The sequence below is a fragment of the Paralichthys olivaceus genome, chromosome 21, assembly GCF_024713975.1.
Source record: "Paralichthys olivaceus isolate ysfri-2021 chromosome 21, ASM2471397v2, whole genome shotgun sequence".
Classification (NCBI taxonomy): Eukaryota; Metazoa; Chordata; class Actinopteri; order Pleuronectiformes; family Paralichthyidae; genus Paralichthys; species Paralichthys olivaceus.
Window position 1 is genome coordinate 6,919,050 of NC_091113.1, and position 16,537 is coordinate 6,935,586.

Below are 16,537 nucleotides of genomic sequence, written 5' to 3' on the forward strand. Positions count from 1 at the left end.
TTGATTTAAGCTGAATAAATAAGTGCCTCTATTAGTCTCAAATTGGAAGGTATGAAATTGAAAAATAGCACAGAGCCTTTAGTCGAGAGTGGTATTTAACCATGTGTCAGGGCCACGTGTTACATAACACGGGCTGTCCATGCATTAACAGTATGTATGGCATAGCTGGAATTGCTCTATGAACAACACCGCTGGGTTTGAAAAGCGGAGGTTACTGGCTGAGGACATTTTGTTCAAAACAATTTCTTTTTCTCTGCTCCCTCCCATCAGCGAGGGAGCTCAGACTGCAGTAGATGGAAAGGGATTTTCTCTCCCTAAATGGCCAAGGGGGCCTTTTACGGTGTCACTACTATGGGATCACATGATGTTTGAGGGTGTAAAGGTCTCGAGGCAGCTGCTCCTTTTCGGATGGGATTTTCGAGGCGTCCAGGAGCAGGGCCCCATGCTGTCTGCACTGAAAGGTGGAGCAAATACTTCTAGGGAGGGAAAAAAAAATCCTCAGTAGCTATGTGTCTATTTGAAATGGGTTCTGGAGTCCCTCGGCTGCCTTCATGTTATAAACACCCACAGTCCTCAAATTCTTCCTTTGTCAAGAAGTCATAACAGGTGTCTCAGGAAGGATTTTTTTTTCCCGGTTAGCATATTTTCCACTTGCATGGAAAGTTTTTTTTCTTTATTGGGAACATTCTGCCCTGGGTAGACCCCTTGCCTTGAGACATGATATGCAGACTTTCTTTGAAGCAGTAAAGGTTACTTTCACACTTGCTCAAAATTCAGCCATGCCTAGTTAAACCAGGTTGTACACCCCTGGCTGACATATGTTGGTAAGCCACGGTGCACTTTGCATACAGATTACTATACCCTGCGGCGGGTATATACAACAGACACAACAAATTCAAGTTTTTCTGAAAGCCCCCCCACCCCCGAACAAAGTGCAACCTTTCACCTCCCTTGAAAATGTTTTTTTAATCCTAAAAAGGGAAAGCATTGGCACTGTGCTGCGGAGCCTTTACATAACAACCACCCCCTGGGATAACTCACAAGCATTTTCTCAACAACCCCTCTCACTCAGTTAATTTAAGGGTGGAATTGCACGTAGCGCCTGTGGGAATGCTATGGTGCACCTTGAACTATTTACCATCTCATTGGATTTTCCCCCCTGATGTAAATACACTTACAAATGGACAGTCTTCAATTTACAGTTGAGGGAAAAAAGGAGTCAAGGACCTCCTAATGTGTCGGATCATCTTGACTGCAGTTGGGTCAATTTCCTTAGCAAAATGGACGTGTTTATATAGCCTGCCCCCTGGGAGGCTGTTTGTGTGAGCGACGTGGAGAATGCACATTATTCATGTTCGCAGCTCCCCAGATAAAGACTCTATCTCGCTGCATAGCCCGGCTTTGCATCACGTTACGCACAAGCACGGGAGCTATTGATGCTTGAAATGGCAGTATGATGGGAAAATACAAAAAAGATAGAATCAGACTCGAGAGTGTTCCTTTTGGTTTGTGTTTGAAAAACTCAGCATTTGTTTACTTCCCATTCCCCAATGTCATGTGTGTTGTCTTGACTCATTGTGTTTAGTCTGTTACAGTCGTTTCTAAACTTCGCTGCATGGTTCAGACATCAAACATTTAATCAGATGTGCTCGTTCCCTAAACACAGTTATCTAACTAACTAATTCCCTGAAAAACAAAATGATGATGAACAAAATGAATGAATATATAATCTAATATAAGTGATGATTTTCACTACTCACCCTGATTTAATATTGTTTTGACAGCAACATCTATGTATAGACAAAGCTACCAAGCTGCCTGTTTTCAACTCCTGTTACATTTGTGGTAAAATATCCCAACAAACAAAACTCAGCATTGCTCACTTCTTTTGAGCCAGACTCAGAAAGTTATATATTAAGCGCAAAATTTGTATTTAGTACTTAGCATGCTAACTACACAACACAGAATGTGATATGAAAATATGGATGTGTATAATATCTGGTTTGCATGTTAGCAGGTTGTGAAGTTAATGTATTTTAGAATGCTATGTTATCCCTGCTTAATTCTATTTTGAATGCACTTTGTGCTGCGTAACCTGGTGCTACACTAATACAAATCTTTATTCTTATCAGCATTATTATTAGTGGTATTGTTATTAGCATAATAATGATTATTGTTATTAGTATTATATGTTCTGAGTCTTAATAAGTCTGGGTTATATTACATTCTTGTTCTCTTTTGAGTGTAATTATTTGTAGTATTATTATTTGTCAAATGTCTGTATTTAAATTGTCAGTCAGTCCATCTGATTGTTTTTGAGATATTTCCTTCTGACATTTTCACCCGTGCAACCTCGCCCTCCACCTGAAAACTGTTTTATAGCCAGCATTGTCTGTAACAACACCTGTCCTTGTCTTTATTCCAGGTTTGAAGAAATTGTCAAGAGGAACAAAGTTGAATATCACGCTGGTGGCTCAACCCAGAACTCAGTGAAGATTGCTCAGGTTAGTCTCCTCTGGCCCTCTGCAGTGCGCCTGAATGTGTTTTGAATACACAGTGGTGTGCTTGTAACCTTAGATTTGTCAGCCTGGCAGCCCTGGGAATACAGATCATAGCTGCACAGCAAGTTGACACATTACAGTTTTAGGTGTTGTGAATTCATCAGACCTGCCATGGAAAGAGAAAAGCGGGAGGGATTCATAATATTTGCGGTGTTATCTAGTTGGCCTAATTTCCTGAGACATATCAAACATCAATTAGAGAGAATTACAAGTAGATGCAATTAACATGTCACAACAAATTATATCAAACAAACGCTGATCTACTCCCTGGCTGTGAGACAGATTTCAGCATCTAAAAGAAATTGGTGATTGTCCAAATCTAAAATGGCAATCTGAACTTGAGAAGATTATTCACTAGATCCGCTTTTGTTTTTTTGTGTGTTTTTTAAGTGACTGCAGCGAGTCTGTGAATTTGACATGCAGTGATTAGCTGCTGATAAGGCTTTGGTCTGCTCACGATAAACAAAAGAAAAGCATCCAGCTGAAAAAGAACTCTTCCAAGGAAAAAATGAGAGCAGAAGCTAATTGAGAGGCTGATGTTTGTGAAAGCGCAGACTCTCTCTCTCTCTCTCTCTTTCTCTCTCATGCGTGTGGGTTTTTTTGTTTGTACATGCCAGTACAGTGTGTAGAGTTTGGATTTGTACACATGCGCTTGTGTATGTACGCGTATATATGTGTGTCTCAGTGTGTATTTAGCACAAGATGGATACACAGGGAGGGAAAAGAAAGCAGGCAGGCCCCCTCAGGCTGCCACCATCTCCATGCTTTAGAGACAGTAAACATCCTTTAAAAAGAGACGCGGCGCACTGCACCTCCATACAAACACTCTTTAATTATCAAGATCAGAAGCGTTTGCATAAACTTCAGTCACTCACAGACAGTAACTGCCAATTTGATTTTATTCTTTCGGCAACAACTTCCCCTTATTTCGTTTTATCTTTTGTACTTGTTGCAGTTTAATTTTAAAAACTGACTTTTCCAATTGAGTCAATTACAACAACCTTGAAGACTGTAATCCCAGATTTTTAAATGGATTATTTCTCCGTCTTGTCATTACACCAGCTAAAGCCATGGGTTTAGTTGGGTCTGCCTCAGTTAAGACATAGACCTTGACAAGGATTTTTCATGTTTTATTTAAGAAGACATTGAAGAAACTGCCCCAAGGTGCGTATCCACTCCTTTGGGAAATCAGATGGCGAAGGAGATTCTTAGTCTGGGGCGTTTTCTGGAAAAAGAGCCGTCATGGCCTCTGCACCATGAGAGAAGCATTCAGTCAACTAAATTGGTCCTATAATGGCACGGTACACCCCAGTCAAATGTTATTCTACTCTGTTTATTTGGATATTTACCCCCTTCAGAGGGGAGATGTAGAGCTGATTCTGAAATGCTCAAGAGTGTTTTCGTCCCACACCCAGAAGTCTCACAAACAGTTTCTGTCAATATATACCTTGAAGCGCTGACTTTTCCACATTTCACTTTCACTTGATGGTGTTCTTTTATGAAATATGTATAATGCATAACCGGCTCCCAGATTATCACATTGTAGCACCTGCAGTATGCGAAACTTCAAACCCTGCTGTATTGTGGAAGCTGAACCTTCAAACAGGAATGATATGCACTGCAGCACTGAATCCACATCAAAGGGCCCGGTGACTAAATGAGATGCTCGATCCAGGGCAGGTTTGCTCGGGAGCGCCATCGCCGCTGGAGGAGAGAGAGGTGTTCAGAGGATTTCCACTGGAATCGCTGCACACGCTGGGAAAACCCAGGGTGTGGGAAGATCAATGCCTCCGTCAGTGGAACTTGTACTCTCCTCCGCAACCCGGCCGCTTCATCGGAGGCTGTAATAGGTTAAATACTTCCGCTTCATCCCAGTTAAGATTTCTGCACTATCAAGGAAAACCTAAACCTCGGCTTTGAGAAGATACAGAATCAATGATAATTGGATTTAGTCAAATGAGAATTGACCAAGCTGAAGCTTAGATGGATAAGTATTGTTTTCCTCTAACCACTGTCTCTGCCCTGCTCTTTGATTCAAATCATCCATAGCAGTGTTTGCTAGTCGTCAATTGGTTGCGCTCTGTGCTATCTTTAGCAGTGGGACATTGCTTTTTCATCTCATCTTTCATGGGTTACGACTCCTGTCACAACTTATCCATATTCAAAGCACACAAACTAGGAGATCCAAGGTGGATGTATCAACACACTTGTACTTCTTCTTTAGCTTTGCACTCCGCAATAAGCTTTAGATCTTGTTTAGATCTTGTCAGTGAAGTAGGAGACTTGTATTCAGAGCTTCCTGGCTCTGATTCTAAAGGGGGGGGGGGGGGGGGGGGTGCAACGATAGAAGTGTGCTGGAGGTTGTTGTCTTTGCCCAGGCTCAACCAAACACTATGCCCTGAAGGGGCATCTGACATAAAGGCTCACCTCGTGGATGTTGTGGAGCTGTAAGGTAACAGAAACCAGCCCAGCGTTGTTTGCTCACATACAGCCCCGCACTTCAAAGGGCTCTTTCCTCAGATAGAGTTCAGCGGGGGAAACCACAATCATATTTATTTCAGTCATTTACAAAGTTAAAGGGGAAGAGAGAAAAAAACGATGGGCTTTGTGGGCATGTGATCCAGAATTTGGTACCACTGAGCACGCATGGTGTTTATCACAGGTGACAGAATCTGTGGGGGGGACTCAGTTGACTGGAGGGCTGTATCAAGAAGCAAAGTCAATTCATTTAGACAGAACATCAAAGTCCTCCAACAGCTCCTTGGGGCCCAGAGATTGAAGTCTGAGCAGAGACAGGCTCATAGGGAGTTATTGCCGCTGCCAGGGAAGTAGATCCTACTCCAAGCGCCTCGTGTAAACCGTGCATTCTCATTATGATCCTCACAAATCAACACCATTGACATATTTTACTTCTTTGCACTGTAAGCAGTCTTTGTAGCCGTTCACCAAAGGGACAAATTGCCTTGTGTAAGTGCCCCGATCGTGAATGTGTCACAAAAAGTTATGATTAAGTATGTTCCCTCCTCTTTATTTAGATTCTGTGTGGCACTTGAACGCTGCATCATCAATTCACTGTGATGTCTTAATTATTGTTTAGAGCTTTTGAAAAATCTGCAGACTCTGTTATGGTTATGATGCCTGTTCAACATTTCCTCAGACTTGGTCAATCGTGGAAAAGGGGTGAATGGGGCCCAGGCTTGGATGTTGGCTCTGAGCTCTTAATTGGAAACGCATGTGCTCCGCACTGTTCAAAACTTGTATTTAGAGAAGCAGAAAAAAATCCCCTCAGCACTACTTGACTTAGAGAGAGGTCTTCACCAGCTCATATTTTGTAGGGGAATACTTAAACTGGGTTTGATGTCTCATTGAAGGCATTGACTTATTTCTTCGGGTGAAAATATTCCATGACCTAATGTTTGGCTTTTATAGCTCGTTTTGTTAAATAAATAAAGAACAGCAGCTCGCCTCCATTCGAATGAGCTAAATGAAGAAATACCTACGTCTGGTACCACTTAGAGAAAAGAGGACAGTTAAGGAGAAAGAGTGGAGCTCTTTGTGTTCAAACTATGTGCCTGAACTTTCTGGAGGATGTGCTTATATGCTAAAAGAGGGCATTCAGTATTTTCCTCTTGCGTTCTGTTTTTCTCTTGTATTCTTCTCAACCTTTATGATTTAGTGTCAAGGCAAATATCCTTTGTCTGTAGAGAGACTTGAAGGGCTGTTGACACGTTTGATGGCCGACCTTTCTTTAGCTTGTGGGATCTGCGTGAGACCTTTTTGTTTTGGTTTTTGATCACACTGAGCGAGCTTGTAGCTGCATAGATCTCGGCGCAGCTGTGCTGGAATGAGCATGCTAATGACCGATTAAAACCTGAACCCTGGTGGGCCTTTGAGTTCCTCGCCGCAGAAATCAACCCTCTCAAGTATGCGCCTGTTGTTAAAGCAAAAGCCTCTTGTTTGTTTTAAGACAGGTTAATTGCAGAACCACTGTTAGCACCCGCTCAGAGCCGTTTTATGGCACCAGGGTCTTGGCGTTTCCTTCCCCCATTACGAAGCAGCGGAAGGTCACAGTCTGTTAAGCCTCTTGTGAGAGATGCATGAAACCAAATGGATTTTTTCTCTCTCCTTCCCGTCTCCACTCATTCTCGTCCTTCCAGGTGTGCAAGTGTGCTCTTGAGGGGGGCTTCCATTGTTTTCCTCGCCACGATCAGCGGAAGCGAAGAACGGCTCATTCGCTTTGATGAGTGATGTGTTCATGCGTGGGCTTCAATGTCACCCGCCATGAGGCAGCTGTGAAGTCGCAACTCACGTTTGTGGTGCCATTTACTCAATGATGAAGTGGGGAGATCTCTGTTGGTTCCACATCCACTTCCCATTTACACACACATGTACGAGAACACACTGTCTGAGCATGTGTTCCTCCCACCTCAACTGTATTGTGACTTTGTGTCACAACTAATACTAGTGTGCATTAAATCTTTAGCTCTGTATTCACAATGATAAAGGTTGACTGGGCAATTATGCATGGCTTTGTCAACATCCGGATTTGTTAACAGCTGATGGCCTCGCCGCGCTACGCTGTCTTTCGTCTGTTCCCTCGAATTTGATTTTCATATGAAAACAATTTGTATGATTTAATTTTCCCCTCAGATAGGCACGATTTGAGTTTCCCTGGTGAGAAATGGCACAGATTCGGTATAGGTGACATATTACCGTCCCCGTTGAAGTTAATTTGCCATCAAATTTGCGACTTAATTTAAGCTGCCAAAAGGAAGACATGGGGAGTAGATTGTAACTCATAAGTATGCATTGGAAAGAGTGTTGATTAACATTGAGGGCTCGAGAGACAGACTCACTCAATGTGTATCATCTGGCCTCAGAGGCTGGCGGTGGAATTGAACGTGATATCTTGCATAACGTGTCCTTGCTTTAAGTCCTTGATTCCCGGCTCAGGAAGAAAGGCTGCACCATTGGCTTGCTTGCTTTTTGCTTGGCTGTTGTACAATTGCCCGAGCTCCAGGCGAGCTCTGAGTGAAATCTGAAAAGACCTGTGAAACAGGCAGTTGTCTATATACCTGGCAGCTTTCACACATCAAATTACAGAATGATATTGTGCACAGGACACTCTGTACGCCTGACACGTTGCTTTATTCTGTGGTTAAATACATGCACTTGTATTTACATGCAATGAAAAAAAAGTGCTCACGTGGCTGTTTGATGTCTTTCAGACAGTAAACAATGGGTCATTAAATTAACTATTGCTTGGAATCTTGTGTTTACACAGGTCAAGCAAATGATGAATGAAAGGATGATTGTGCATTTTCCACAACTGTTCTACATTTTCATATGATTATTGAACGATGCCCCTCTCTCATATTTCCCCGCAGAATGTCTGTGGCAGTAGTATTTATTTGGCACATTCTCAGCATGCTCCCACTCTTGTGGTTGAAGTGTTGCATAGCAACTGAGAAAAACAGCTTTAAATATTTGGTTAAAAAGGTTTTAAGAAAATAAAGAACAGACTGCAATTACTGTTCATTTCTCCCGAGTTCATAAGTTTAAGGAGCTGCAGCATTTGTGCCAAGTAATAAATGAAATACCAAATTAGGCTTTGTGTTCGCTTGGAAACGGTGTGTGTAGAATATTGCGAATCCTTCTGCCAATTCAGTTATTCATCTATAGCTATTTTGTTTACTGAATAAATGCTGGCAGCTGTCTGCACCTCCACTAATTCACAACTGTTTTGAAACAAAGCTCACAGTAGTTTTCAGAGTGCAGCTTGGCTCGGTTTTAAAGTCAACTGAGTATACCTGTGACAGGATGGAAAATGTGTAGGTGAGTGCAAATTTGAAGTGATGTGCCTCAGGAAAACGGATGGGGATGGAGCGACGGGGATGGGGGCGCATGTGGAGAGAGAGAAGGCTGGATGACGCACAGCAGGTGACAGACAGACACTAATAGTAATGGCTCTTATCAGTGCTTCGCTCGCTCCCTCTTTTCACATGGGCTCTGACATCCTCCTCCTACTCCACCTCCTCCATCTAGCAGGGGGTGCTGGGAGCTCGCTGGGATGTGCAGCCCGCTCAGACGGAAAGAGCCTGCCAAACACCGGTCCCCTCACATATAAATTGCATCATTAACATCGCCTAGATTATTCCAAGCTCTCCCACAGGGTTTATGGCAGCACTGGCTCAACTTAACTATTTGACTCACTGAAGACATTCAGGTTTCCTGCGTGAGCCGTGCTTAGATCTGTGGTGAAATGCACCAACTCTATTCTCTCTCAAGGTTTTAAACAAATCCAGAGGAAATGTGTCTGTTTTTTTTCACACTGACAGGCTTATTATTTAGTCTAATGCTCTTTATCGTCTGTCTTGAGTTGTCAAAACTGAAGTTATGTGTTGTCATGCACGTTAAAGTCAAATATATGGGAAGAAATAAGTGCTGAAGAACAGGGATGAAATCAATTTCACAGGAATAGTAATGATATTTTTCTACTTTTTAAATATATATCACAATAAAACAGATGTATGCTGTAAGTCATAATCAAATTAGTGTTCTGTCAGACTCATTAACGCAGTGAAATACTCAAATGTTGTCAAGCGACCAATATACCAATATATTACTGACTTGACATTATCTTATATGTATATATTTTTTATATTTTCTTGTGAATTGACCAGGTAAAAGTATTATGTAAAACAATATCAAGGTATTCAGCACCACCGCTGCTGCACTAAGAGCTGTTCAGCTGTTTATTCAAAGTTTATTCCGAACTTGAGAATCAGTTGTCGTTGTCGTGAACGTGTTTGTTGCCGTGATACGCTGTTTTCGCCAATGACACCGTCACTCACATTGAATCGCACAAACTTCGACACAGCACTTCCTTTGTCCACAAACTGTGAAGCTGATAAGATGAACGGTTCTAGAAATATCTGAACCACATACACACATAGTATCTGATTAGAAAATGAATAATAGGCTAAATCAACATAATTACTATTTATTACTATTTACTTATTAAAAAATTCAACAGATGATTGATAGTAAACAGAGTAATTACTTTCAATCCTAACCACATCAAGGTCTTTACAGTACTATAAACCCAATGACCAAACACCTCTTCTCTCTGTGTTGCTAATCGTCCAGAGGTGCACCTTTGTGATCCGTTGCACCTCCGATGAAGGTTCTTAAGCTCTGTTGACATCTGCAGCAGAGCTGGATGGAGCCTCCTCCTCAGATCAGTTGGCAATTAACGCTGTAATTACTGCTGGAGGTCAGGGTTAAGCTCCGAGTTAAAAGTTGGAGCAGCAAACATTTTATATGATCCTCTTACTCTATTATCCTTTCTCACTACTACAAGGTTTTACCTCATGGGGAGAATACATTACATAAAGCCCCCATGGCAATTACTCCTCAATGAATATCCTCATGGTGTATAGTCCATATGATTAATCTGGAATCCCCTCTGCCCCTGTCCAACCGCAGGCTTGGCTCTGCTTACCATGCAAGTTTAATTTTCACCTGAACAAATGACTCCTTTAGACAAAAAGTGCCAACCTTTTACTTTTACTGGCTGCTTGGGAGAGAGAAAAAACACACAGAGGAGAGCAGGAGACGGAGAGCACCACCTCTTGCGGTAATAACAGATAGCCCAACAAGGAGAGAAAGGAGGGGCGGGGTCGGAGTGGTTGGTGGTGGTTGAGGTGCTGGTGTAGTTGGTAGTTTTTTGGAGGGAGGGGATGCTTTAATAGAGTTGAATAAAAGAACATTTATTTTTGTGCTTCGGCCTGTAACAGCCTCAGGAAATAGCTCAGTCTCTTGATCGGGAGCAAATCCTATTAACTTACAGTGCTCTCACTCAGGGTAATGGGCTCCACCTTGAGCCTTGGGAGAGCACTTTTCCCTCTGACACATTGATACCGGTGTCTGGAGGGCTCGGCGTTGGGGAGTCTAACACTCGGGCAGAGACTAATCAAGTCAAACAATCTGCCGGGCTGGAGCAACACGGAGCGAGGATGTTGATATCCAGCGAGCTCATTCAACAGGCCCCTTCACACGTTCCTAACCCAATACCAAAGGATCAGTGCACGGGATCAGTTCAAGATCAGGTTATTCGAGCCCCTGAGAATTGTAAAGCGATCCCCGAGCAGCTTTTGCTTTCTCAGGAGCGATCGGAGCTGTCGGCTCTGTTATAGACTGCGAGGGCCAGGGCCAAAGGGAACTCCTGGGGTCTCCATTTATTTCTGTCCAGCAGGGGAAGGACCATGCGTCTGCGAGAAAGTGTTTGCACTGTATGTGTGTGTTTGTGTGTGAAAGTGAAAAAGAGAAACTCAATTTACAGTATGTGGGCAACCACGTCCCCAAAGCCAAATGGTACAGAAACTCCAGTTTCTCTAAGTGAAAACATCGGCTCCTCCAGTTTATTTTTTTCTGTCAGGAATTTGATGTTTTAAAAAAGGCTGCAGTTAGTTTAACGCTGCCACATACTGTAATTAGCCTACTGCGAGAACCTCCGGAGAAAAGGGAGCTCTATCAAAGCATAACTACTCCAATTAAGAGACTGAAAATCGCCTATGTGGGTGGCAATAGATTTCCCCTCGGCTAAAAAGCAGCAAATTGCTCATTTCCGCACGCGTCCAGCATGTTTTTTGTGCGTTGGCACCTAAACGTGTTCTAAACATGACCAGATTTGATGCTACGTGACTTCACTGATGGATCGCCTCAGCCTGGACCGGCTCATAAATCCATGTTCAATGGCATGTTCTTTTCCTGTCACCATTACCCCTTGTGCCTGCTGTCATCCAGCTGTCTTATGTCTGCAGAGTTACAGTGTGCACCTGTCAGGTACAATTTATGGAAAGCAATTTGTTGTGTACCATGGGACTTTCAGTTTCTTGAGAACCCTTTTTCTCTTTTTTCCTGTATTTGTTGCACATGGCCGTGTCTCTTGGACCATTTCTGTCCAAGTGTGAGAATTGACTATCTCGAGCTCTTGTGATTTGTTTTGTGCCCAGATGAGTTGAAGGATTACAAGCCCCCTTTTGGGGTTTTAGATTATCTGAAAAGTGCATTGTCCCTAAGCTGAGGACAAGGCTGTTTTTCTCAGTTGCAGGGGTACATGGCTTTAAAAGAAGTTAGTTCTTCTTTGGCAAGTTTGCGATGAGCTGTCACCAGCTCTGCTTGATAAAATAAGGAAATGAATGCGCAGCAATTAGATGTTTGTTCGTGTTATTGTTGCACGTTTGAGCTGCTGCTTGTGCTCTCAGCGAGGATTATCGCCCTTAAGAGAGGGGGGAAGCATTACAAAATGACAGCCTCTCGTGTCGAACAAGTCAAGCTGATTCAGTGAATATAGACGAGGTTCCCACCGCATGTTCTCCTGCATGTTAAGGGAGCAGCGTTAACCTTGTTTTGATTTGCATCTCCTTAGCAATTAAGATAATATGTCGTAATTAGAATTTTAATGTACCGCTGTGAGATTTTTGATAATTACACAGAATTCTCTGCGGTGATTTTCTCTTTGCCTGCTTGTCTTCACAGATGAATTCATGGCTGATTAGATCACTGCTCTAATCATATTTGAGCGACATTGTAAGACATCTTCCCACATGTCTCGCTCAAGCTGAGTTACTCAGTGTAACTGTGAAACAGTTAATGTGGAGAGACCATTGTTTGATAAGGAGTTTATAAATTGTACTCAGACAAGCAGCAGGTTCCTCTATAACAGCAGATGAATAACAGAGGTGGACCTTGTAATTAAAATGGAAATCTGGAAGATTCCCGTCCTGGTTGATTTGGCGACACCTGTAGTCACTGGTGGCATCTGACAGCTCTCTGCGGCTGCTCCGTCTTGTCTCATTACTCCCTGCAATATTTCACACTGATCCACTTTTAAGGAATGCAGAGAAAAACTGTCTTGTTTTATAAACACTTTCGATTAAAAGTAGGGCTAACTGCTAAGCTTGCTGACATTTCCTGTGCCTTCATTATAAAAGTCTAAACTGCAAATATGTAAATATTAGAAAACTTTGATCAGTGTTCCTGCGGTTCAATCATTATTACCTCATTATTGTTACCTCATTTGGTAACCGTAATTTAAATCTTCGAGATCGTGGCTGGTTAACTGAATAGAGAGATGAACTTGTGTCTGGTGCTCTGCCTCCGTCACTCATTTATTATTTTGCAGTAAGCACACAGGACATTTTGTACTTTATTGCCAGATGTTGTGTCACAACACATTTATTAATAGTCAAGAGTAATAAATACTGAACATTTATATGCCATTTTAGTTCACTGGCCTTTACAGAATATGTGAATATGTGTCTGGAGAAGACGTTTTGTGATGTTTCGTAATCGTTGTGGTCACAGGTGCTAATAGTCTAAACCACCAGTAGTGATGCTGTAGATTTATTTATAGTCAGCTGGCCGCTGTGAAATATCTTGACAACTATTAAATGTAATGACGAAGGATTGTGAACATCTCGATCTCACCTAGCGACACAATAGATCAAATCATCAGTTATGTCAGCTGTAATGCAAGGCTGCTGTTACAATCTTAAGCTAGCATTGAAGTTAGCATATGACATAACTAGCTAAAATGAGCATATTAATGTGGTATCATTGACATTGTATTTGTTCATCAGGTAAAAATCTGTTTCTCTTGTATTTCACAAATCCGACATGGACGTAATGAAGGTCCATTACTTGGAAAAGTTTAGATTTAATTAGTGGTGTTTTAGTCGGTCAGTGTGGCTTTGGAGAAATGATAAAGATTTTCCTGCTCAGATGAATCTATACACCCCACAATGCAACACAACATCCTTTCACATAATGCATATTTCATCAGTGCACCTACTTTAAACTCAATACATTAACTGTGGCTGTTTGTTGTGTATCTCCCTCTGTTTTCACAGCGCTGTTTTCTAGCTGCTGGTTTTTATTCAGCGCAAGACAGCAGCCAATATTCCCCTTGGCCTTTTCACTACAGTTATACAAACCAGTCAATATTGGCAGGAGTATATTTTCCCACCCCAAGTTGCCATAGTATCAATACTTCGAGGACGATAACAGGGGCCGTGGTAAATGAGCAGAGATGTGCAAAGAAAAACTAAACCTGAGACCTCTTTGTGGTGCGAAATTGGCCACCACAAAGGAATTAATGACGGATCCTTCCAGCATAATTGTCTAATTATGCCGGGCAGATGGGGCACTGCTTTAACTAGGACACATTGTGCTATACCTCTCTAGACTCTCCACAACAAAAGGCAAACCAGTGTGACAGCCTCTTCAGCAGTGAGTGGGAGGGAGAGTGAAAGAAAAAAATGGAGAGAGAGGAGAGGAGAGGAGGGGGGTGGGGGGGAAACTGGGTCTGTCACTGAGCCATTCCTCCACTCGATATGTTACCACAGAAACAAATGTATGGTGTAAACACTGCGTGGATCACAGCTCCTTGGAGGTGAATCACTGCAGTGTAATGAGGTTGGTTTACATGCTGCTTCTCAGCTTCCCACCCAGGCAAACTCAATACTTAAACCCTCTAATTAAAGAGAATCGGCCACTCGATAATTGATCACATCGGTTGCCTCGGCATACGCCGTCACTGTGAGGCTTCACGCCACCATTTATTAGAGCCGTCTGCCTGCTTTGTCTCCTGGGAAGGAAGAGAGGAGAGAAATGTTACAGGGGAGGAGGAGGCAGGGATGATGCAAAGGTAAACATGTAGAGAAATTAAATCTCCGTACTTGAAAGCCTCGGTTAAAGTAGCAGCGGGACAAACGGGAGAATATCGCAATTTCACAGTTTTTGTCTCAAGGGGCTTTCGGGTACTTCAGCTGCACTTGTACTTTCTCCATCAAAAAGTTAGACCATTAGATAATCCATGACTTGTAATGACCTCTATCAGGACACAACTAGAATTACAACAACACTGAAGAATCTCTGGGCTCTAATTCCACATATTTCATCTAAGCAGGTTTTAAATGTAGAGTATAGTTTTTGTTGTATTCTTACCTCCACCAGTGGTTGTGTGTTCATCGCTGTTGGGTTGTATGTTAACAAGATTACGCAATTTATTTTGAAGTTTAATTGGCAGCACTATTCTCCATTAGCAGTTTGTTGTACTGTATCCTGTTGGAACATATTGATTTGTTATGTGCTTACTGCTATAATAGGAACAATGGAAGTCTATTACACTGTGCCAAATGTAGTTTGAAAGTGGGACAGAACATTTAGAAAGCCTCAAATCTGGGGATCGGGTGTAGTTTTTAATAGTCAAAGATGCAATCAAAAAGCACATGCATAATAATATATTTTTTATTGAGTCTCTACTTACTTGTCCCTTGGATTCTCCCTTTCCTTCATTTTATTGTCCCCAGCTACTGTAGCTCCTCGTTTGCACTTGTCTCCTGTGTCAGATGCTTGTTATTGACCCCTGTTATCTTTACCAGGGAGGTCCATCACTGGGTTTTGACGCAGGCAGGCAGGAAGTGACAGGCCTGACTATTGAGCATCTTCGGGACCTTTGACTTATAGATTTCCTCTGACTCCCCGTGGCGCGGGGTAATTGCTGACTTTCAGAAATTGATTCGTGGAAAGTAAATGTATCATCAAGGCCACGGTAGTGAGGCAGGAAGAGGAGTGGGTCGACAGAGACGGAAGAAGAAGAAATCGAGAGGTTTTAGGAACGTAACACACGGTAGCATGTATTTGTGGTAAATGGGTCTGGAGTAAATACCCAGAGTGCACCTGCAGAGCAGACAGAGCGGGTTATCGCAGACAGACCTGAGCAGGTGTGGTAGCGTCAGGGAAGATGTACGATTGAGCTAAGTTGCTCTGAAAGGTTATAGCTCCTTTCGTTTGCCTGACTTTAAAACGCTACGATCGCTGGAGCCACAAAGGTATCATGCTGCTCCACTGTACTAAAATCAGGTATTAGACATTTACAATGACATGAAATTACACCTATTAAGAATTAACATTAAATATTTGTTCCATTAGTGAGTGTGTGCCATTATTACCTTGTCAAAAGGGCTACATGGGTAGAGAGAAGTGTGTAGAGATATGTGACGCTATAATTAAGGCTTATTCCTCAAAATGACTTTCTGAGTGGAGTCACTATTATTAGATTTGTTCTATAAGTTACATCTCATTTGTATTTATGAGCTGTACAGCAACCTGAACCCAAACTCAGACAAATAATTATAGTTTTCCCTGTCCCGATGTTTTTGTACAGAATCATCTGATCAGGCTGTCATGTCTGCACTGGCGGCGACCCATTTGGCACCTCACCAAAGCGAAACGTATTATTACAAAGTGGGTGTAACTTCCTTATGCCAATCACAAAGTGCTGGTTTGGCATTTCTGAATTCCTGTGGCTGGCAGCTGTTAGCGATTTCTCTGACAACCTTTTCTTAATGTAGCCTGCTGGGGCTTTCCCATCATTAACAATTAGGAAAAATATTCTCCTCGCGTGCACATGAGAGACTCATGTACATAGTGATAATAAAAGGTTGCTTTGTGGATTTATTTTTAATGTTCAACACTGTGTATTTTTAAATGAGGCTAACAGAGTGTGAGAAATACTCAATGTATATAAGTATAAGGTAACACTGCCTATAAAAACACATCATTTAATTAAACACCTTTCTAAAGGGTGTTAAAAATTAAAAAAAAATCAAGAACTAGAAAACTCTTTCTTTGCCTTGGCTGCATAGTACACAATATTAATATTTTCTTATAATAATATACAGTTTAATCTGCATGGATCAGGGTCAAAGTAGATCTTAGAAAATAGCAATAATCTTTGTTATAAAAGATACGTCTGATGATGATATTTTACCAGCAGTTCAGTGAAAAGAGGAAAACTACACAAAATCATCTTTCTCACAATTATCCTCTGTGTACCCAAAGCCTGACTTATTCCTCCCTGCCACAGAGCTCCATTCAAAATACACACAGCATATCAAAGTGTCCTT

At 42.0% G+C, this 16,537-nt stretch overlaps 1 protein-coding gene across 3 annotated transcripts in view; it reads left to right on the top strand.

The window, feature by feature from the left end:
- The window catches only part of LOC109626880 (adenosine kinase-like), a 97,219-nt gene that overhangs the window by 12,252 nt on the left and 68,430 nt on the right, over positions 1 to 16,537 (top strand). For all 3 annotated transcript variants that reach the window (XM_020083075.2, XM_069517332.1, XM_020083076.2), the window contains exon 4: positions 2,426 to 2,504. In XM_020083075.2, the coding sequence (XP_019938634.1) occupies positions 2,426 to 2,504 (79 nt within the window). The remainder of the gene's footprint in view (positions 1 to 2,425; positions 2,505 to 16,537) is intronic.